The sequence below is a fragment of the Mytilus edulis genome, chromosome 9 (assembly GCF_963676685.1).
Source record: "Mytilus edulis chromosome 9, xbMytEdul2.2, whole genome shotgun sequence".
Classification (NCBI taxonomy): domain Eukaryota; kingdom Metazoa; phylum Mollusca; class Bivalvia; order Mytilida; family Mytilidae; genus Mytilus; species Mytilus edulis.
The window spans coordinates 34,222,935-34,245,770 of NC_092352.1; the positions used below are offsets into that span (position 1 = coordinate 34,222,935).

General features: G+C 32.4%; 1 protein-coding gene across 3 annotated transcripts in view; it reads right to left on the reverse strand.

The window, feature by feature from the left end:
- LOC139488209 (WD repeat and FYVE domain-containing protein 3-like) overlaps positions 1-22,836 on the reverse strand; it is a 74,625-nt gene that overhangs the window by 22,516 nt on the left and 29,273 nt on the right. For 2 of the 3 annotated variants that reach the window (XM_071273669.1, XM_071273667.1), the window contains exons 20-42: positions 19,854-20,068; positions 19,105-19,499; positions 18,210-18,428; positions 17,686-17,867; positions 16,930-17,158; positions 16,455-16,594; positions 16,024-16,135; positions 15,588-15,778; positions 14,568-14,720; positions 13,917-13,990; positions 12,946-12,960; positions 10,043-10,204; positions 9,500-9,618; positions 9,089-9,197; positions 8,240-8,457; positions 7,472-7,656; positions 6,910-7,053; positions 6,285-6,488; positions 5,932-5,989; positions 5,058-5,173; positions 2,662-2,863; positions 1,966-2,037; positions 1,256-1,481 (exon numbers count right to left, since the gene is read on the reverse strand). In XM_071273669.1, the coding sequence (XP_071129770.1) occupies positions 1,256-1,481; positions 1,966-2,037; positions 2,662-2,863; positions 5,058-5,173; positions 5,932-5,989; positions 6,285-6,488; positions 6,910-7,053; positions 7,472-7,656; positions 8,240-8,457; positions 9,089-9,197; positions 9,500-9,618; positions 10,043-10,204; positions 12,946-12,960; positions 13,917-13,990; positions 14,568-14,720; positions 15,588-15,778; positions 16,024-16,135; positions 16,455-16,594; positions 16,930-17,158; positions 17,686-17,867; positions 18,210-18,428; positions 19,105-19,499; positions 19,854-20,068 (3,740 nt within the window). The remainder of the gene's footprint in view (positions 1-1,255; positions 1,482-1,965; positions 2,038-2,661; positions 2,864-5,057; positions 5,174-5,931; positions 5,990-6,284; positions 6,489-6,909; positions 7,054-7,471; positions 7,657-8,239; positions 8,458-9,088; positions 9,198-9,499; positions 9,619-10,042; positions 10,205-12,945; positions 12,961-13,916; positions 13,991-14,567; positions 14,721-15,587; positions 15,779-16,023; positions 16,136-16,454; positions 16,595-16,929; positions 17,159-17,685; positions 17,868-18,209; positions 18,429-19,104; positions 19,500-19,853; positions 20,069-22,836) is intronic. The other variant, XM_071273668.1, reaches the window with a different exon arrangement.

A 22,836-nucleotide genomic window follows, 5' to 3' on the forward strand; every position in this document is an offset into this window, starting at 1 on the left:
AAAATCTGTTTGTGAATATCCCTCAAACAAATTGTAAACAAATCAAATAAATATCAAATTAAAACAAAGAACTCAATAACTAATTTGTTGCACTGACTTTGTTTTGAAATGTCCCTTCCCTTTGACAACTAAGTAACTTTGCTAGACATAAAGCCAAGGTTTGTTTTATCATTAGGACATTTGATAATACATGTACATTTTAAGCAAGTCCTGATTACAAATCATGTTTGATAAGTTTCTGATTCTTTTGTAACCAGACAAAGGATAGAAGGGCATACCAAAGATCTTTCATTTATAGAAAATACTATTCAGCAGCTGTAGTTAACAGTGACAAAGTAGAGAGTGTATATAAATATATACATGGATATAAGTCTTTTGAGCAGAAAGGCGATTACAATTTAGATCAGGTGAAATATATACACTACAAATGCACCGTTAATTTTAAAACCAAAACACTTTTTTGCCGTCAGTATTTATAATATATTTGCTACAAATGTGAAAAAGCTTGAATACTTGAACAATGGATACTTGAGTACCACAGCCTTAACAAGTGAGAAAACACAGCAAAGTGATTGTAAACTGTCACAGTATAGATTATAAATATACCAATATTAAATAAGCAATTAAAGCAAGGTGAGTGAGTCTTATACATGTATCCAGTTAAGATAATCATTTATCACATGATTTACTTACCTGTAACTGTTGTAAAAAAAATAGAAATCTTGTTTAAAAAGAATTAATGAGTAACAATGTTCTCTTCACTTTAATTGATGAAGTTTTAACATAGTGCTTTAGTTGTACAGAACTTTACTGGACTTCTTGACTTTTTGGGGGCTTTCTCTATCTGCATTGATTGTTTTTGAAAAAGCAGTATTTTTTATACTGATGAATGATAAAATTTTAGGCAAATTGTATACCCCATTCTTTATCCCACTGAAATAGCAGAAAAATTACATATAACTTGGAAATTTAATTTTATTAATTTCGTAGAAACTTCATTTAAAAACATTGTGACATTCTTTAAGAAAATTCCATGATAGACCACATTAATGCTTGAAAAATCAAACATCTGCAAAATGTATTATATATTGTAAAAGATGAAATAGCACAAATGACCCTGCAAAAAATATCTTTTACAGTAAATAAAGCAGTAAATGTATATGACTTTTCATTTTCTAATCAGCCTAATAGCCATAAGCACAGTTGAATTCCCATTCATTGAAATTTAAAATTTAGCATGTTACAAAGACCTTACCCTTTCTCTGGATCCTCAGTAAGTTGTAACAAACAGTAACACAGACACACAAGGAACTCTGTATCATAATTGTTTGGTCCAAACACAAGACTTCTGTTACTGGTCAGTTTGTGTAGGGCATCCAGTACACCTGTTGATGAGGCTACATTGGTGAGCGGGCGAGACAGCTGGTAAAGAATGGTTCTGTTTAAAGATTTGTAGATCAGATCCAGAGATACACCAGAAGCTAAAAAAGAAACAATCATTTAGTATATGTAATTACTTCTAATGAACTAATAATTAAAGTCATATTTGTCAATTTAAGAAGAACTGATTAGAATAATATGTATCAAATATTAAGAAAATGAGTTTACAATAAATTTATTTTTGTTTAGGAGGGAGGATTGATCATTTACTTTAGTATTTTAAAAGTTACAGACTTTCATTATGTCATAAATGTTTAAAACTTATTTGTATTAATCATTACAGATTACATGGTTTCCAGAAAAAAAGTGTCTGTCATTCTTTTGTTTCAAATATTTGAATTACATTTTGTCACAGCAGAACTAAAATATACCGGTACTGGCAATTTCAGATTCTGATATGTAGATTTAACAGAATGATGCTGGCAAAGACAGTCAAACACTGACCCCTTTTAAAGCATCAAAGATTGAATCATATTTTTTTAATTGTGGTATGAAATATGTTCTTTATATGTCAGTATACAATACCTTTTCTCTTTGCCTGAGCAATCAACTTGCTGATGAATTCAAAAACTTCCTTTGATTCTCTCATAAATACACCTGTAAAACATACATGTAGATTAAACAGATGCATGTGTATTTCTTTGATAGTACATGTACTTTAAATCAATTAATCAAATTCAACATAGTGTTCAAAATTGTTTAGAAAAAAAGAAGCAAACAAGAATGTGTCCATAGTACACGGATGCCCCACTCGCACAATCATTTTCTATGTTCAGTGGACCATGAAATTGGGGTCAAAACTTAAATTTGGAATTAAAATTAGAAAGATCATATCATAGGGAACATGTGTACTAAGTTTCAAGTTGATGTAACTTTAACTTCATCAAAAACTACCTTGACCAAAAACTTTAACCTGAACTTCACACTATCATTTTCTTTGTTCAGTGGACCCTGATATTGGGGTCAAAACTATATTTTGGCATTAAAATTAGAAAGATCATATCATGGGGAACATGTGTACTAATTTTTAAATTGATTGAACTTCAACTTCTTCAAAAACTACCTTGACCAAAAACTTTAACCTGAGGCGAACGGACGCACAGACGGACGCACAGACGGACGATTTTGTTAATGATTTCTGTGAATGTACTGTACTGATTTTTCAAGTATAGAAACTTGAAGAATTCATTTGAAACTTAATGAATTGTACAGAACACTTACTCTGCCATAACTTATCCACAACCCTACTGGCAAAGTAGAATACATTATTAGCCATGCTGACATAGCTACCACCTGTAGCTATAGGTAGAGCAGCTTGTTCCCCTAACAAAACATCAGCAGCTACTAAGTGTTCCATGATAGTCTTCATTATCTCTGTCTGAAACTCATGTCTCTGTTGTCTACTGGCATTGTCTGGAGAAGCCTGAAATACAGTATCAAGATAAAACAGCATGTTCCTATTATTTTCATACATAAATTTAACAGAACGATGTTTTTGAAGAATTCTAGAAATGAGTGCAGGAAATTTTGAATGTTCTTAGAAAAGAAAAATGTAATGTACCCCTTCATAATTATAAATTCTAATTGAAAAGAAATCAACTTTCTTGTTTCATTTGTCAGGAATTTTTAAAGACATTGTATGAGGAGAGGCCTATAAGTATAAAAATCTAGATATAATAATTAAAAATTTGTGTTTCACCTCAAATTTTTTTTTGCTGGATGTAGGTGTACATTATAGTAGTTTGGTAATTACAACAAAACTAGAGGCTCTCAAGAGCCTGTATCGCTCACCTGATTCTACTTGGGTTTTTGAAATCATATGAAAAAATATAAAATTTGGCTAAAAGTGACAACACAACCTCATTGATAAGGAAAGGAACATGTTTAATTTCATTCAAAAGTCCCCCACTGGCGGCCATCTTGGATGGCGGATCGGCTACAAAGTAACAACACTTGGTCAGCACCTCATAAGGAACATTCATGCCATGTTTGGTTTTATTCCATTCAGTGGATCTCTAAAAGAAGTCATTTGTATGCATTTCCCATAGGGTCCTATGTTAAACTAAGTCCCCTGCTGGCGGCCATCTTGGATGATGGATCTGCTACAAAGTAACAACACTTGGTCAGCACCTCATAAGGAACATTCATGCAATGTTTAGTTTTATTCCATTCAGTGGTTCTCTAAAAGAAGTCATTTGTATGCATTTTCAATAGGGTCCTATGTTAAACTAAGTCCCTGCTGGCGGCCATCTTGGATAATGGATCGGCTACAAAGTAACAACACTTGGTCAGCACCACATTAGGAACATTCATGCCATGTTTGATTTCATTCCATTCAGTGGTTCTCTAAAAGAAGTCATTTGTATGCATTTCCCATAGGGTCCTATGTTAAACTAAGTCCCATGCTGGCGTCCATCTTGGATGATGGATGGGCTACAAAGTAACAACACATGGTCAGCACGGCATAAGGAACATTCATGCAATGTTTGGTTTCATTCCATTCAGTGGTTCTCTAAAAGAAATCATTTGTATGCATTTCCCATAGGGTACGTCCTATGTTAAACTAAGTCCCCCGCTGGCGTCCATCTTGGATAATGGATCAGCTACAAAGTAACAACACTTGGTCAGCACCACATTAGGAACATTCATGCCATGTTTGATTTCATTCCATTCAGTGGTTCTCTAAAATAAGTCATTTGTATGCATTTCCCATAGGGTCCTATGTTAAACTAAGTCCCCCGCTGGCGGCCATCTTGGATGATGGATTGGCTACAAAGTAACAACACTTGGTCAGCACTCCATAAGGAACATTCATGCTATGTTTGGTTTCATTCCATTTAGTGGTTCTCTAGAAGAAGTCATTTGTATGCATTTCCCATAGGGTCCTATGTTAAACTAAGTTCCCGGCTGGCGGCCATCTTGGATGATGGATCGGCAACAAAATAACAACACTTGGTCAGCACCTCATAAGGAACATTCATGCCATGTTTGGTTTCATTCAATTCAGTGGTTCTCTAAAAGAAGTCATTTGTATGCATTTCCCATAGGGTCCTATGTTAAACTAAGTCCCCGGCTAGCAGCCATCTTGGATGATGGATCGGCAACAAAGTAACAACACTTGGTCAGTACCTCATAAGGAACATTCATGCCATGTTTGGTTTCATTCCATTCAGTGGTTCTCTAAAAGAAGTCATTTGTATGCATTTCCCATAGGGTCTATGTTAAACTAAGTCCCCCGCTGGCGGCCATCTTGGATGATGGATCGGCTACAAAGTAACAACACTTGGTCAGCACCTCATAAGGAACATTCATGCCATGTTTGGTTCCATTCCATTCAGTGGTTCTCTAGAAGAAGTTTAAAATGTAAATTGTTAACGACGACGACGACGGACGACGACGACGACGGACGACGGACGCCAAGTGGTGAGAAAAGCTCACTTGGCCCTTCGGGCCAGGTGAGCTAAAAATCATAATTAATTCTTTTTCCATTACAATTGTTTGTTAATACTACTGATTTCCTCTGTTAACATTAGCATCAAATCTAAATGACAGGCATCAATACCAATTACACGCCCATATTCTAATATTGTTAAAGCAATATCATATAAACGACTTACATCTAGAACCACATCTAGTACTGGTTTAGGAGAGTACTGCTGGGAGAAACTGTCCAGTATAATTGTCCGTAGGAAATCTACTACAAACTTTCTGGCTGGATGTTCACTTAAAACACCTGAAATATGGAATAAATATTTTACAATTTGTTCTGATTCTCTGAAAACAAGAATGTGTCCCAAGTACACGGATGCCCCATCCGCACTATCATTTTCTATGTTTGGTGGACCATGAAAATGGAATAAAATCTCTAATTTGGCATTAAAATTAGAAAGATCATATCATAGGGAACATGTTTACTAAGTTTCAAGTTGATCGGACTTCAACTTCATCAAAAACTACCTCAACCAAAAACTTTAACCTGAAACAGGATGAACGGACGAACAGACAAATGAATGAATGGACGGACAGACACACAGACCAGAAAACATAATGCCCATAAATGGGGCATAAAAATGGGTTATTTTGTACTGATACTCAGCCTCCATCTCTGACATACCAAAGGTTTGATTTTTAAATGTAAAGATAGACACAAAACCATGAGGAGTTTTAAAACATTAGCAGACTATGTTAGTTTATGTAGATTAAAATTTTGCACAGACCAAATATACTATAAGAGCTTGATACAATATTAAAGATTTATATTGGTTACTTTCGTCTTCGAGTTGCTCATTTATGTTAACCTTACAATTCTTTTTCTTCATAACTAAATGATGCAAACAAATAAATTTCTGATAATATTTACATTTTCACCCTAACTTCCTGAGGAACAAATACTTCTTTATCTTATTCATTTTTTGCCTCCACCAGTAAACAAGAATGAACAAGTAAAACATTTTAGAATAACAAAATGTAGCAGCAACTAGAAATACTTACTTGCTCTTGAAGGGTCTGGAGTTTTTATGTGAATATATCCATCTGCATCTGGGAATGGCTGAAATAACATTAAACATTTCATAAATCTATTCTGAATGACTGAGTGTATATAAATAATATCATACTTAAGTTTTAACTAGAAATGAGATATTGAAATACATTAATCAAATAGATTTTCATTTGAACTAAAATGAACATAAATGGAGAATGTGTCTATGGGTCATGAGTCAACTTCCACATACAAATGCAAGATTCACTGTTGTATTTGAAGAAAATGCCATGATTAAAATATCTTTCTATGTAGTAACATTTCTTCTAAAGAAATAAATTAAAAAATTTAAGAACATTCTTACCATGTATTCGTCCTGTGGTGTAGTCACTTTACTTTCTGTGGATACATTGGTGGATGGGAACAGTGTTGCTACCAGTCCTGAGATAAATTCTGATGTGATTGACAAAGAGATAAAGTCTGGCTGGTTGTGGTACAGAAACAACAGAAACTGCATCAGTGTTACTGGGTATTCTTGTAACCATGTACTACATTTCTGGTCAGACTCCTGTAAAAGAGGATTTGAAATTGAACTATTTTATTTAAACTCAAACATTCAACTGTGTTTTAATTGAAAAATTATAAGAGTTGCACAAATTGAGTTGTTTTTATTATCTTTTAAAATTTAATAAAAATGTCTGTTGGAAGCACTTGTGCTGTTCATCAAAAAGAAACAATTATTCAATGTTATACATGGCCTATATTTCTAAAGTCTTGTATCCCTAAATACTTGTCCCTGAATAATTTTACTTTCCAAGGGTTTATACTTTATACAAGCATAAAATTATTAAATCTGTAAACTTGCACACATTGTTTATTAACATTGTTCACTTCTGTGAAAAAATTGTATTTAGTTTATTGATAAACAAGGCATTTCCACAACAATGTTTTTCCACTGCAAGAACTCTCTCTTTATATCTGTTACCCACCTGATTCAGCATGTGTCTGATAAGAGCTAGCAACACTAGGGCAGCATCAGGACACAGTTCAGCCTGTTTTTCCTTAGCTATGGCTGAAACAGGTTTACTGGCAGGGACACCGAATATCACTGTCCATACTTGATCCAAGTTTAACTGAAAGGAAAAAAAAAAAACTATAATCAATTGGCATAAATTTAAACTGTCAATTCTGTGCTTGATAAAAGCTTGTCATAACTTTTATCTACCAGTCATCTCAAATTAGGTTCTTCTCTCTCTCAATAACAAAGTTGACAACACAGTGCCAGTTTAAAGATGTTGACAAATATAATTCCCAACTATGTTACAATATCATGAGATGAAATAATTTTAACTAAGTATTTCTTCTTATACCTACAATAATAAGCAGTGCTCTTGAGTCTTGTTATAATTGTGAACTTACTAAAGCATCAATACAGCTATAAGAAAGTTCACTTTATGTTCACTTATTCAGTTAAAGTCAAACTCTCTCACATTGTGATATTAGCAGAACATGTCAGTAAGTATGTAAAGTTCTGTCACATGATATAATTACCTGTACATCAGAAGGCAGATCTTTAATATGTTGACCCATTAACATTGCCATCAGTATGAAGTATATTTCTGCCACATTAGCATGTTTTGGTAGCAACCATTGTACTATAGTAAATCCCGGGACTTGACACACCTCTCTGTTTAGGGCCCTTTTCTGACCTTTATTGCTTGTTCCTATGTTCAAACCTGTTGATAGAATAACACAGCATATGAGCATAGGGACTCATATAAACTTTAAAACTGGTTTTTATTATGAGTTGGTATTCTTTCAAAGATTGGAACAGACAAAAGAGGTCTGAAATTCCATAAACCAGACCAACCTCTTTCAATTCAATTGCATGTGTATGGGGTATATTCAGGCTTTCATGACTTAGTGTACTAAGTTCCTTGCTTCTGAGTTGAGAAAATAAATGCTGCATTAACTTATTTTTAATAAAATGTTCAAAGTGTCAAACATTTACTATCATTCAGACAAAACATAATATAGTTTAAAAAGTCAGCTTGTCTGTAAATCTAATCGAAATAAAAAAGTGTTCTATGATTTTAAAGGGTATCTTAAGAAATTAAGTTGGAAAACAACAGATAATGGCAAAGTTACAAGTTGTCTGTTATATGTATCAGACTTCAAACTGATACAATTGAAACATATCATTTTCTTTACATTATATTTTAAACTTGAAATTCCTACATAGAAGAAGCAAACAAAACTATCAACCCAAAGTTGTAATGTTAAATAAGAATAGAAAGTTGACTATAAAGATCAATTTACCTAACATAACTCCCACATGTTGTTTAAGGACTGGTTCTGTTCCTTTTAGCCATCCACCTCCCAGACTACCCTCTCTGAACTTCTGTGTTGCTGATTGGCTCTGTAGCATGGTCAGTAGGATCAGGGATGCCTTGACAACTGTTGAAGGGTGAATGTGACCTTGCATAAACAGCAGTAACCAATCAAATCCTAGCACTTTCTGAATCTCATCTGACATTCTAGAATGTATGAAAATTAGTAATATAAACAATTGGACCATTGCATATGTTAAATATTTGGACAGAAGCAAATGCCAAACCATTTAGTTAACCTATAGATGAACTGTTCACATGTTGAGTCTCTAGTACATAGTTATAGCAATACAAGATAATGCAGACAGAAATGTAATACAAGAAAATACAGACAGAAAAAAATAGTAATACAGAAAAAAAAATATGACTTCACTTGTTCTTGACCTATTATATCGTGGTTATATCTAATACCAAATATAATTTTAATACAATGGCGTTTTCAAGACAAAAATATTATCTGCATCAATATGTAGCATATAGAAAGGCCAAATGTACATTCCTTTTACACCATAAGAACGAGTTGGTGTAAACAATATTTTATTATGAATAATACAAGTATGATTATAAACACATTCACAAATAGGATTCAGAAACAATTATAAACACATTCACAAATAGGATTCAGAAACAAGCAACAAGGGCTTATATTAATTTAACAAGTTAATTATTTTTGTCCAAATCTCAAGGACAAGTTGATCATTGTATTAGACAAGCATTGAATCAAATGTGCCATCCCAAATCTGTATTGGCAATAATAAAAACTGTGTTAAAGACTTACTGAGTATTAAGTTGTATAGGTTCTACTTCTGTGTTCAGTATCAACTGGTGTATCACATTTAAACAGATGTTCCTTAGTTTAATTGTGTAGGATGACACTTGTTCATCATCTATAAAGTCAAAAAGAAAACCATGAGGTAAATAAACAAACATTTGGGATTTATTATGATTGGTAGAATGGGTTCCTTTGCATATTCTAGCCTCAATAAAAAAAATTAGTTGCTTTGTTACAACAAAAATTTTATCACTTCAAATTAATTCATGCTAATATCAAAACTGATCACATACATAATTATTCAGCCGAATATTTTGATTTCTGTTGAGTATGTTAAGAACTTTTTAGAATCTTATTGTCTTTGATTTTAAAAAAAACAAAACAGATATTGTATAATTGTAGTTTTATTAAAAATACCTGATAGTGATATGCGATCTTCTTGTGTCTCTTCAGCTGGTACCTTTAGTCCATTGAGAGCCACATTTTTCTCTGAATTAGACATCTGTGGTAATGTTGATACAATAAACTGACCAAATCTGAAAATTTCATAATTACAAATAGGTAAGAACAAGCACAGAAAGTGCATAACCTTTTCATTGCTCCTTTTTTTAACTTTACTATCATGTGAATTTTTAAGTATTAATAAAAGCTTATAACTGCTGGAGTTTTATATTAATTACAGTGTATGAATTCACTTATGATTGCTGATAGTTTTAGTTTCTGCATCATACTTGCCTTGGTGTTTAAACCCTGACTCACTAATTAAATGGCTGATGATATCGGAGTTTCTGTTTAACATGATTAGTTACCACTAGGTTTAGTGCTTATATTGCGACATGTCAACATGACCTGTAGTGAATTGAAGGTATCCCACATGAGTTGGTTTTTAGGTCATACCCAGGAAAGCTATGTAACAATGCGTGTGTCACAGTTTTAGTGGACTGTTCTCTACAAACTCACCTAAGTAAGGAATGATTATCTGGAGGGCTCTGTAGGAGTACATGTATCACACTTGTTATTGTGTCTATTGATGCTTGAGTCAGTTTGTTGTCTTTTAGGATGTGTAATAGTCTTGATACCAAGCCAATGTCTCTCATCAATTGGAAATTACTAATCTGTTCACTGTAACACAAAATCACCATATATCAGTATATAGGCAAGTCATTTTCTACACTTCTACAAACATTGTTTTATATTTTTTGGCAAGGATACATTCTTATGAATATACAGTAGCTTACATCACATTGTTGAAACCAAATTTTAATTGCAATCAACTTTAACATTAAGCTAGCATAACTTACTGATCACAATTTTAGTATAATAAGTATTATTCAACCAGGTATGTTTTCTCTAATATGGGCTATTGAAAATACAGCTGAATGGATTAATCAAGCTCAAAAATGAGATATGATGTCTGGGCTTACATGCCCAAAGTAGTTCTAAATTATTCGTTAAAATGTCCTGTGCCCATTTCAAAGGAGTAGTATTTTGACTTATGTATGTTACAGCTGTAGTTAAGTCTACAAAGATTGACTTTTGAAATTACAACCAACTGTCGATGCAAGACAGATTCCAGCAATAACTCAATTTTTATTCTGTACTCTTTTGCCCTTATATATATGTTAATACAATGTATCTAAATACTAAAGATCTTACTAAAAAAGTCCCCAACTTAAAAAGTAATGCATAGCCAGACAAAATCATTTAATAACTGAAAGCTAGAGAACGATGACATACCCACACAAAAATTACAACACTATGTTCAAACCACTATTCTTGGCAACAACATCATAAGTATGCTAATGATATTCAAATCTTGATTATTAAATTAGTTCTCAGACATCAATCAATTTGATATCAGAAATATGGAGTAAACTTTATCTTTCTTTTTTAAATGAATAGCAAAAAGAGTGTGTAATTGTGTGAGATGTCATCAGGTAAATCAGTTGAAAATTAGAGAAAACATGTTTAAACATACAATTACAATAATGTTAAAGTCATATGAAACTTCAAATTAAAAAAAAAATATGCATATGTTTTTTATAACTAAATGGCTGGTTTTTATTATAAAACTTATGTACATATACTTTTTTCTCAAGAAAATTCTATAGTTTGTCAAAATTTAGAAGAAGTTTACTTTTTTTAATAGCTTGCTTCCAGCAAACAATTCACTGAAGTGTTTTCCGTATGCAGCATGACTTTTCTCCTAAAAATCTGATGATCACAACTCACAATTGCGAATGGAAACCCAAACGTTAACATTGCTCAATCATCATGATAAACTGTATCTTATTGTACCCGCTTACCTGAATATCCATGCTTTTTTGTTAATTGTTTACAAGCAGGTGACAATCATTAAACTTTGGCTTCTAAACACGACCACTAATGAGCTGCCATATTTTCACAACAACACTGACCAATTGACATATTTTTTTTACGATTATACGAAATTTATGCGAAAAAAATGATAAATTCGTTCACAGAAGACTAAGTTTGTGATGTTTGTATGCATTGGTTCAAGAATTGGATAAACATTTTTTTTCACCAGTCACTCGTTTCATACGACTTTAATGTTTTACAAATGTGTATTACAATGACAATATAGGAACATCTTCTGTATATTGTACTTCTTTACTGGATGAGAGAAAAATGATAATACAACCTGCAACAATCCACGCCATAGTAATTTCTATTGTCCAATTCATACTATTCATTTTGCTAACATAACGTTAAATGAAAGGACTTATAGGATGAGCAAAACTACCAGCTACCATTATACTAGCCTGTCATTTGATCAGTTGCAAGTAAAAAACATATTTCATCAGATCTATTTAATACAATGGTTCATAAGAAATTATACTCTTTAAACTAGTGCATAAATTTTTCATGCATATAATAGGTTATATATATAAATATTGTTATTAAACTTCATGCAATTCCCAACAGGGATTTTTCCAACTATTCTATTTCATATATGAGCATCAATAATTTCTTAGTAAAATACTCTCTAAAGGGCAGTTTTACTTTTAAAATTTTAATATATCTCATTTGGACTATGACCTCTAATATAAGTTATATGGTTCGCTATTGACCCCCTACGGATCCATAGAGGGTGAAACCTGAGGCCGAGTCCCCTATGGATTTCATTCACCCTCTATGGATCTGTAAGGGGTCAGTAGTTAACCGTATAACGAATTTATCGCACGCTAGACTTTTTCTGCTGCGTTTTGTTTAAATAAACAATGAAACACAACAACATTAATAGATGACGTCACCATTAACGCGTCATGAACCCCCTATGAAATTTACTACCCCCCTACGGTCTCATAGGGGGTCACCACGTGACGGCATTAAACCAATCACAACGTGATAATTTACCCGCGGTGCGATAACAGTATATATCCAAAAAATGTCAATGTTATTCAATAAAAGTGTGTACATCATAACTAATGAAAACAATATGTTAGCCTCTATCATCAAAATTAATGCCATTCTATGTGGAGAGGAGGAACACAGTGTTAAAATTTCATAAGGATCACTCAACAATACTTTCAAGATGATATGAAAATATATCTTCTACAGATTGACAAAAACGATACAATAAAATGACCACATAAATTAGCAGATTGATAAATATATAGATTGTACCAACATTTGAAATATATCATGCATTGTTTTAAATACTGGTAATTTAAAATAATAAAAAGCAACTCTTAACATAAAGTTTAGCTTTTATAGCTGTATAGTAAAACATGTAAAACTTCAACAACATTGAAAGAACAGGAAACAGTACACTTATAAAGAGTACAAAATGTTGTCAACACTGGTTAGTGAACCACTACCAAAGGTGAACTCTTTCTTACCTATTATCAATGCATCTATTTATAGAAATCCAGTAAATTACAGTATAATCTTGTTAAATACCAATATTAGAAACTGAATTACATTCAAACCTGTATATAAAGGTCACCATTGGGACTAAAGTAATGTGATCTTAAAAGAGAGATGACCTTTGAATTAAGGTTAAAAATGTTATAACTACAGTGAGACAAGAAGACAACAACCTGACAAGACAGGTTTTCCCTGAAAAGAGGTGACCTTCTTAACAGGTTTGACTAAATTTAACTCATATTTCTCCACTATCATAAAAGGACAACAAAATATTAATTAACAAGAATGTGTCCACAGTACACGGATGCCCCACTCGCACTATCATTTTCTATGTTTAGTGGACCGGGAAATTGGAATAAATTCTCTAATTTGGCATTAAAATTAGAATGATCTTATCAAAGGGAACATGTATACTAAGTTTCAAGTTGATTGGACTTCTACTTTATCAAAAACTACCTTGACCAAAAACTTTAACCTGAAATTTGCAATATCGTTTTCTATGTTCAGTGAACCGTAAAATTGGGGTCAAAACTCTAATTTGGCATTTAAATTAGAAAGATCATATCATAGGGCACATGTATACTAAGTTTCAAGTTGATTGGACTTCAGTTTCATCAAAAACTTTAACCTGAAGTGGGACAGACGGACGAACGAACGGACGAACAGACGAACGGACGGACGCACAGACCAGAAAACATAATGCCCCTCTACTATCGTAGGTGGGGCATAAAAACAGGATTTAAAATTATCAAGGACAACAAAATATCAATATCAAAAGCAATTAAAAAATTATAAGACATAATTATAATATATTTATAATTCAATGATAAATTAGCATATAATTACATTTTAAAATAAGGAATGATAAATAAAGCATTCAACCATCACATGCAAGTTATAAAAAGATGAGTAAATCACCTGAAATGTTCTATCAAATACATACCTTGATTCAGTTAAAAGTTCAAAGAAATGTTCATAAAGGGATTTCTGTAGATCAAATGGTGCCTCATGCCAAACCTATTGGATGATAATAAAAAAAAATATTCAAGGAATTTTTTAAAATTTGAAACTTAAGGTATAGAGAATCAAGAAATATTTTATCACACAATATACACAAGTATGAAATGCAGGAATTATAATTACCACAAAAATTTCTCTTGTATGATCTTTTTTTTCAAATAACAATAATAGTACAATCTGTGTATAAATTATTCAATAGTACGATTATTTTGACAAAATTGCAGTCAATGTAAATCTTTTTCAAACAAGCTTTAATTTTTGGGGCCCTTTATAGCTTGCTGTTTCTGGTGATCCAAAGCTCTGTGTTGAAGGCCTTACTTTGACTTATAATGCTTTACTTTTATAAATTGTTACTTTGATGGAGAGTTGTCTCATTGGCAATCATACCACATCTTTCTATATCTCTTTAATAAATGATTTGCAGTGCACTATTCAAAATCATAAGATTATTTTGTATTCAGTTTCAGTCTGCTATTTAAACTTTATTTGATGCCTGTTTATAATATTGTGTTTAACAAATAAACAATATAAAATGGAAAATAAATCCTTTTAAATATCACAGAATTAAACTTACCTCCAAATCACAGAGTAAATCTTCAAAAGCCTTTTTATTGGGAATGACTGAACTTTCTTTACCACTGTCTACAGTACCAATCAGTGAGAAAGTCAGGTGTAAGATATGACTGTTCAATAGGTGTTGTTTCTTCTTATAAAGCATGGACAGTGTCTAAAATATACAAATAGCATATTGAATAAGAAAATAATAAGATATGACTGTTCAATAGATACTGTTTCTTCTTATAAAGCATGGAAAGTGTCTTCAATATAAAAGTTTCATATCAAATAAAGAAAACAAGAATGTGTCCCAAGTACACGGATGCCCCATCCGCACTATCATTTTCTATGTTCAATGGACCGTGAAAATAGGATAAAATCTCTAATTTGGAATTAAAATTAGAAAGATCATATCATAGGGAACATGTTTGCTAAGTTTCAAGTTGATCGGACTTCAACTTCATCAAAAACTACCTCTACCAAAAACTTTAACCAAAACTTTAACCTGAAACGGGACAGACAGACGGACAAACAGACGAACGAACAGACGAACAAACAGACCAGAAGACATAAGGCCTAAAATAAAATATTGTTTGTTTCCCCCAATCCCGACCGACCCTGCAAAAATGGTACTACTCATAAAATTTTATTGTCAAAACTAAGTCAAATATTATTTTATTCATTTCTGATTTACAGGCTTGCTGGATCGTCTGATAATGTTCAAGCTTTTTGGAAAAATAAAATTGTTTCCCTACCTACCTACCCACACCTGGCTCGGCAGGGTCGGGATTGGGGAAACAAACAATATATTAATTTAGGCCTAATGCCCATAAATTGGGCATAAAAAGATATGTTTATATCGAATAAAGAAAATAAAATAAGGTGATGTTTTTCAGGGAAGGTTTTTAAAATACATGAATGTCATATTAAATATGAACAGAATTAACAATGTAAAATATTTACAATAAGTTTTCAGCGTGGATGTACATCACCATAACTCATTGAATACAAGTGTTCTTCTAAATTTAAACATGAATACCTGATATCCTTGTATTCTGTCCATGTCTTTCAAAATGTTTTTGTTGCTCTTGACAACACACACAAGGGCCTTAACTGCAGCATACAGCTCTTCTACATCTGTTGCCATGGCAATTAACCCCAATAATGCAGAGGCTCCACCCACATTCTCTAACATCTTAGCTACAGCTTTTGGACAAAATGTCCTAACACCTGTAACAGACAATTATATAATAATCTGTAACATGTCCTAAAATGGCATTAATATTACAATGTTTGCAATGATAAGTAAACTTTCCCATTCCCTCCACCCACCCCACCACCGACTACTTCCCTTTATAAGAAAATTTTATCATCTACTATATAAATTCAATAACCAGAATTCTCATATCTTTGTTTCATTAAGGTCTAGTTCATTTGTATAATGATGATATGATTAATGTTTTATGTTTCCTTACCTAAATATCCAATCAGTATAGCTCCTAGACTTCTGGCAGGCCCATTCATATGACCAGCTGAATTTGGCAGGATTCTAATAGGTGTAGCATTATCATGTGCTGACATGGCTAGCTGAAAACACAATATAACTTTTACTTTTATGTTATTGTATGGCAGTAGTTTGAACTTTTCATGCATAAATAAAAGAAGATATTAGTTTCAGATAAACCTAAGATTCATTTTTAAGATAGTTTTTTGGCATTACAAAGTTATCAGTGATATTTGCAGTGTACATACATTTTTTGTTTAATTCAAATTACAATAATCGAATTCCTGCATTAGCTCTGTTTGTAAATTTTGAAAAAATGAACTTAAAAATACAAAATTTATCAAATTTATGATAAAGTTAATGTTTAAAAAAAAGTCTAAACCATTGAAATAAGGCGGTTACCTGCTTGGCAATAGATTTACTATCTATTTTGTTGTAAGCCTTTCTGATCTTTGATACGGTCATTTGCAGTACAGTATGTGCATGTACCCCATACATTACTTTCTCTTCGTTGATATATGGTCCTTGGAAGTCAACTTCATCTATGAAATATAAAATATGTGTTTTAAGGGTTTCCTTTCTAAAAGCAAATGAATGGTTGAAAGAATTTTTTAAATCACAATCTGGAAATAAGTGTTTTAGCTAGACCTGTTTCAAGTTTTAAACATATCTCCTCTAATACAGAACCCATCCAGTAGAAATAAGTGACAATGTTTTACATGTTTTTGATCAATTGGACGCATACTTTGATGAAAAAACTAATCAGTAACAACGTTTTTTTTGTTGAAAATATATTGTTTAGTAAGAGCATGTACAGTGATATAGTGTCACAAAACTCAAAACATATTTAATTTGTAATCTAATAACTGCATATTACCCATATTTGGTGCTTGGAAACTGCCTATATAAATGGGTCCAAGGTTGTAGATATTTCTGATGACATTGAAGCTGACTATATCCTCCATAAGATGACATGGACCCTGTCTCCAAGTAAGTCTTGAGTTACGTCTGACCTGAGGAGGACTTCCAATGTAAGCAAAAACTGAGGTAAAGGCTGTGGGACTAGCTGTTCCTCCAACTCCAAGGTTAGGGGATACATAGTGTAGCTGAAAATTACACAACAACCATACATAGATATAGGAAGATGTGGTATGAGTGCCAATGAGACAACTCTCCATCCAAATAACAATTTATAAAAGTAAACCATTATAGGTCAATGTACGGCCTTCAACACATATATTTGACAACAGTTTCCTCATCCCTCCCTACATATCCACACACAAAAAACAATGCAAAAGAAGGAGTTGGTTGTTTTCTTTAAATAAAAAAACATAAATCATATAAAAAGTCTATCCAAATTATTTTTTAAAATAATTCCTCTCAAGCCGGTGCTAGGGGCTGTCTTAAACTTGCAGTGAAGTAGGAGAATTTGTAGAACGCCTCATTGTGATTTTGAGATGAAGAACATCAAAAAAAGCACTGTTCCTTTGCTTTTTGTTAGTTTTTTTGTTGTTGTTGCTGTGCATGCATTGATTTTGTATCATGAATAGATACCCAATATCCTTTAAAAATCCTAATAATTTTTCAAAAGAAAGATGCATGTATGTTACTTAAACAATATTAATTGAGATACCTTCTGAGTATTCACATGATCACCATCAACAAACAGACCAACACTACTATTCTTCATTATTCCTGCTCTGTGAAATATTAACACCAGATGGTGCCACTGTCCTTCCTGTGTTAGTTCAGGATACCAGAATCTCACTCTATTGTCATTTAAAGATAATTCTTCATCTATTTCTGACCCTGTAACTAACAAAGTAAAGGAGTTAATAATATAAAATCATAAAGTTTGCAACTTCAAAAGATGTTTTGTCCATTTAGAATTTGATGTTGATGTCATATTTTGCTACTGCTGTCTTAGTAAAAGTAAGTTTTAACTCTAAGCCCAAGATAATCAACTGCAAAAGAAAGTTCATATATAGCTATTGGTGAATCTTACAGAATATTGAATCGATCAATGCACATTATATTTTTCAAATTACATGTTTTTCTTGCTGTCTCTTCAACATATTGATTTTTACACACACATTATTCTTTCTAATAGTATACATGTTTAGCTACTATTAACAAGATATATTCCATAGATCTTACCTGTATTAGGTAACAAATGTTCCTCCGTTGACACTATCAATGCCCTTTCCCTAGATGTCAATATAACACTGAGACATATCAAATTTTCTTCTCTACCCTGTAAATTCCTGACTAGTGTAAGAAGTCTGACTGGATGTGGATCTGACCTACTACTGAACTTATCTACACAAAACCATGTGGAAAATGTCATCCCTGCCTGGGGTGGAAATACTCTTTCTCCTACAAAACGAAAAACAAATTTCAAAAATAACATAACAAGAAAGACATTGTGTTTTCATTATATTCTGAGTAAATTACCATTTTAAGTTAGCTTATAATCTTTTGTAATTTCTAATCTAGTGTGTGCATGTGTTATTGCGATTTTTTAAGAAAGGACAATAATGCAGATTAATTATTGTAATTTTTGGAAAAGCTGAGTTCAGATGTATCTATTCGATATTAGAATGTGAGTTCTTACTGTTGCAATACTCAATCAGTCACATTATTTCATTTAGAAAAACCTCACAACAATTTTAGAATTTACAATGTATGAACTTATAGGATTTATGTTTTGTAATGTAAATATTTCAGCCAATAATATCAATGCAAATATAAGGTAAAAGTCGGAGTCAGCCTTTTCCCGCCATATTTTAAATCTCAATTATCTCGAAAAGGAAGTGACCTATCAATATTTTTAGCTTACTTTTATCCTTAATTGATGCTCTACCAGCTTATAGTATCAATTTTAACTTCTTAATTTATTAACTTTTACCTAACCTCACCTAAGTACATCCTTAACTACATGTGTTTCAAGCATAGGAAGGCAGGTTTTTAAAAAAAATCTGATTAAAGTAGGATGTTTGCCACTGATAGGTATTCTGCTCCTATTTTTGTTATTTTAGAGTGAAAGCAATACCTGTTCCAATTCCTCCTATAACTGCAGGATCATTACCTCCAACTACACCACTGACTACAGATGGGGTTGGAGGTCCCTGGGGGGCTATACTGGGTAAATATAGACATCCAAATCCCTCAGCTGTCATATCAAACTCTACAAACGATGGTGTCACTGCTGATCCGTGCATTCTGGCATCTTTAGGTGTTGTCATTGAAACTAAACATTTGACTCTGGTCAATGGTACAGCTTCACCAGCAGTTTTCAGTTTTCTTTCTACCTCAACAGGTGTTTTTCTTTCCTCAACACTAGAGGCCCTACTGACTGGCCAGTTACAACTCCAATTGTTAGAACCTATATCATAGTCATTGTCCATAGGCCGACAATTCAATGGAGATCCCAATCGTAAAAAATCTCTGAAAAAATTAAACATAAACACTAATGAGTCTGATGTTCTAATTTAACTGAATTCATTTTTTAAACCACACTAAATTTTGTTTCACACCAGTTTGACTATATGAAACATCTATATCATGTAGAAATATCTCATCAGGGCAATAGATTTTCTTCATATGCAAATTTGAACAATTTATGCCTACACATACCAAAAACTGATCTCATTTAAAATTTAACAAATAAAAGAAAAAAAAATATTATGTTTATGTATTCTTAAATTCCCAATTTGTAGGTTTTGATACCAAGTTTTACATTTTACAATCTTAAAACCTTATTCTATAAACTATTGATCTCTTCATTGATGTCTACAATACCTCAAGTCTCTAGGTGTTAGAGATTGTGATGCCAGCCTTTCAAACATAGATCTGAGTGAAGGATGGAGTGGGTGTGTCTCATCAGCTAGTGCTATATATCCATGACTCAAAAGTTCATGAGGATATCCATATTCACACATTATCTGTTGGTTCCTCTCTGTGTGTAACAGACTTTTCAATAGTTCTGCTGTATTGATTTGGAGGGCTAGGGCAGGCTATAATGGAAATAATAATTTGTGAGTAAGGTTTTGACTCATATTTATGTCAACTGGGATATAAAAGATAATAAAGTAGATGAAATTTTATGTAACACAAGTTTGAGGCTACATAGACATTATAAAATTGAAACAAAAATGCTATATTATACTACATGATTAACCAGGTGCTCCGCAGGGCGCAGCTTTATACGACCGCAGAGGTCGAACCCTGAACAGTTGGGGAAAGTATGGACAAAACATTCAAGCGTGATACAGCTCTGAATTTGGATTGTGATCAAATTTTTGCCATTACATGGGTTTTTTTTACACAAAACAAATGTCAAGATTTTACAAATCAATTAAAGATTTCTTCTTCAAACTTTTTAAATCTAAAATTAAATAGTTGACACAGCATAGGTTTCTGACACAGAATGAATGTGGTCTAATGAACTTTTTTTTTTTTGCCTTTGAGCAATTCACTATGCTGTTGAATATTAATCACCTCAAAAAAATGTTTGAAGAAATTTTGTTTTTATTTATGAAATCTGAAATGAGAAAAATTTAAACCCCCCCCTTTTTTTTTACATCCCCGTTTCCCTTTTTCCAAAACTGATATCAATTCAAATTTCTAATGGAGTTTGCAACAATAACTACTCTTTTAAATACATCATAAAATATTAAAATGTAAAATAAAGTGCTTGTTATCACTGAATGGTAAAGATTGGTTGGTAGTAAAAGTGAATATACATTGTTTATTGTATAAAACAATAAAAAAAACTTCATCAGCAACATTTTATATTGGCAAATTTCCAATGAAGTTATTTACATAAAGTTATTGGCAAATAAAAATAGAAAATGACATCATAGTCATGTCTGGCAAATGTCCAACATACATTATCTAAAAACATTTTAGATAAGATAAGGAAAAAAAGCTTCATCAGCAACATTTAATATTGGCAAATTTCCAATGTAGTTATTTACATAAAGTTATTGGCAAATAAAAATAGAAAATGACATCATAGTCATGTCTGGCAAATTTCCAACATATATTATCAACTACTATTCTATACAAAGAAAGATAACTCCAATTGAAAATTAATTGTTATTGCACAATATTGTGCAATTAGATATTTCTTGCTATTGTGCAAAACTGTGCAATTGAAAATTTCTTGCTATTGCACAATACTTGATATGGAATCCTGATTTGGACCAATTTGAAAACTGGGCCCATAATCAAAAATCAAAGTACATATTTAGATAAAGCATATCAAATAAGCCCAAGAATTTAATTTTTGTTAAAATCAAACTTAGTTTAATTTTGGACCCTTTGGACCTTATAATGTAGACCAATTTGAAAACTGGACCAAAAATTAAGAATCTACATACACAGTTAGATTTGGCATATCAAAGAACCCATTTATTCAATTTTTGATGAAATCAAACAAAGTTTAATTTTGGACCCCCATTTGGACCAACTTGAAAACTAGGCCAATAATTAAAAATCTAAGTACATTTTTAAATTCAGCATATCAAAGAACCCCAAGGATTCAATTTTTGTTAAAATCAAACTAAGTTTAATTTTGGACCCTGTGGACCTTAATGTAGACCAATTTGAAAACTGGACCAAAAATTAAGAATCTACATACATAGTTAGATTCGGCATATCAATGAACCCCAATTATTCAATTTTGATGAAATCAAACAAAGTTTAATTTTGGACCCTTTGGGCCCCTTATTCTGTTGGGACCAAAACTCCCAAAATCAATACCAACCTTCCTTTTATGGTAATAAACCTTGTGTTTAAATTTCATAGATTTCTATTTACTTATACTAACGTTATGGTGCGAAAACCAAGAAAAATGCTTATTTGGGTCCCTTTTTGGCCCCTAATTCCTAAACTGTTGGGACCTAAACTCCCAAAATCAATACCAACCTTCCTTTTGTAGTCATTAACATTGTGTTTAAATTTCATTGATTTCTATTCACTTAAACTAAAGTTATTGTGCGAAAACCAAAAATAATGCTTATTTGGGCCCTTTTTTGGCCCCTAATTCCTAAACTGTTGAAACCAAAACTCCCAAAATCAATCCCAACCGTTCTTTTGTGGTCATAAACCTTGTGTCAAAATTTCATAGATTTCTATTAACTTAAACTAAAGTTATAGTGCGAAAACCAAGAAAATGCTTATTTGGGCCCTTTTTGGCCCCTAATTCCTAAACTGTTGGGACCAAAACTCCCAAAATCAATACCAACCTTCCTTTTGTAGTCATAAACCTTGTGTTAAAATTTCATAGATTTCCATTCACTTTTATTAAAGTTAGAGTGCGAAAACTAAAAGTATTCGGACGACGACGACGACGACGCCAACGTGATAGCAATATACGAAGAAAAATTTTTCAAATTTTGCGGTCGTATAAAAAGTTTAAGAACCAAGTCTCTGGTTTGACTCAGCTGAGGATTAAACCCCTGACTTCCATGGCTACTCTTAATGAGCTATCTTAAGATCACAGAATTAGTTTCAATACATGAAAACCAATTTAAATGGAAGTGTGTGGATACATGTACTAACATACAATATGGACATGATGGAAAAGACATGTTGCATTTTTATGTACCTGTCCTACATCAGGAGCCTGTTGTTCAGTGATTGTTATTTATTGGTATGGTTCATAAGAGTTTTGTGGTTGTTTTTTTTTTTATAGATTTGACCATTGGTTTTCCTGTTTGAATTCTTCTACACCAGTCATTTTAGGGCCCTTTATAGCTTGCTGTTTGGGGTGAGCCAA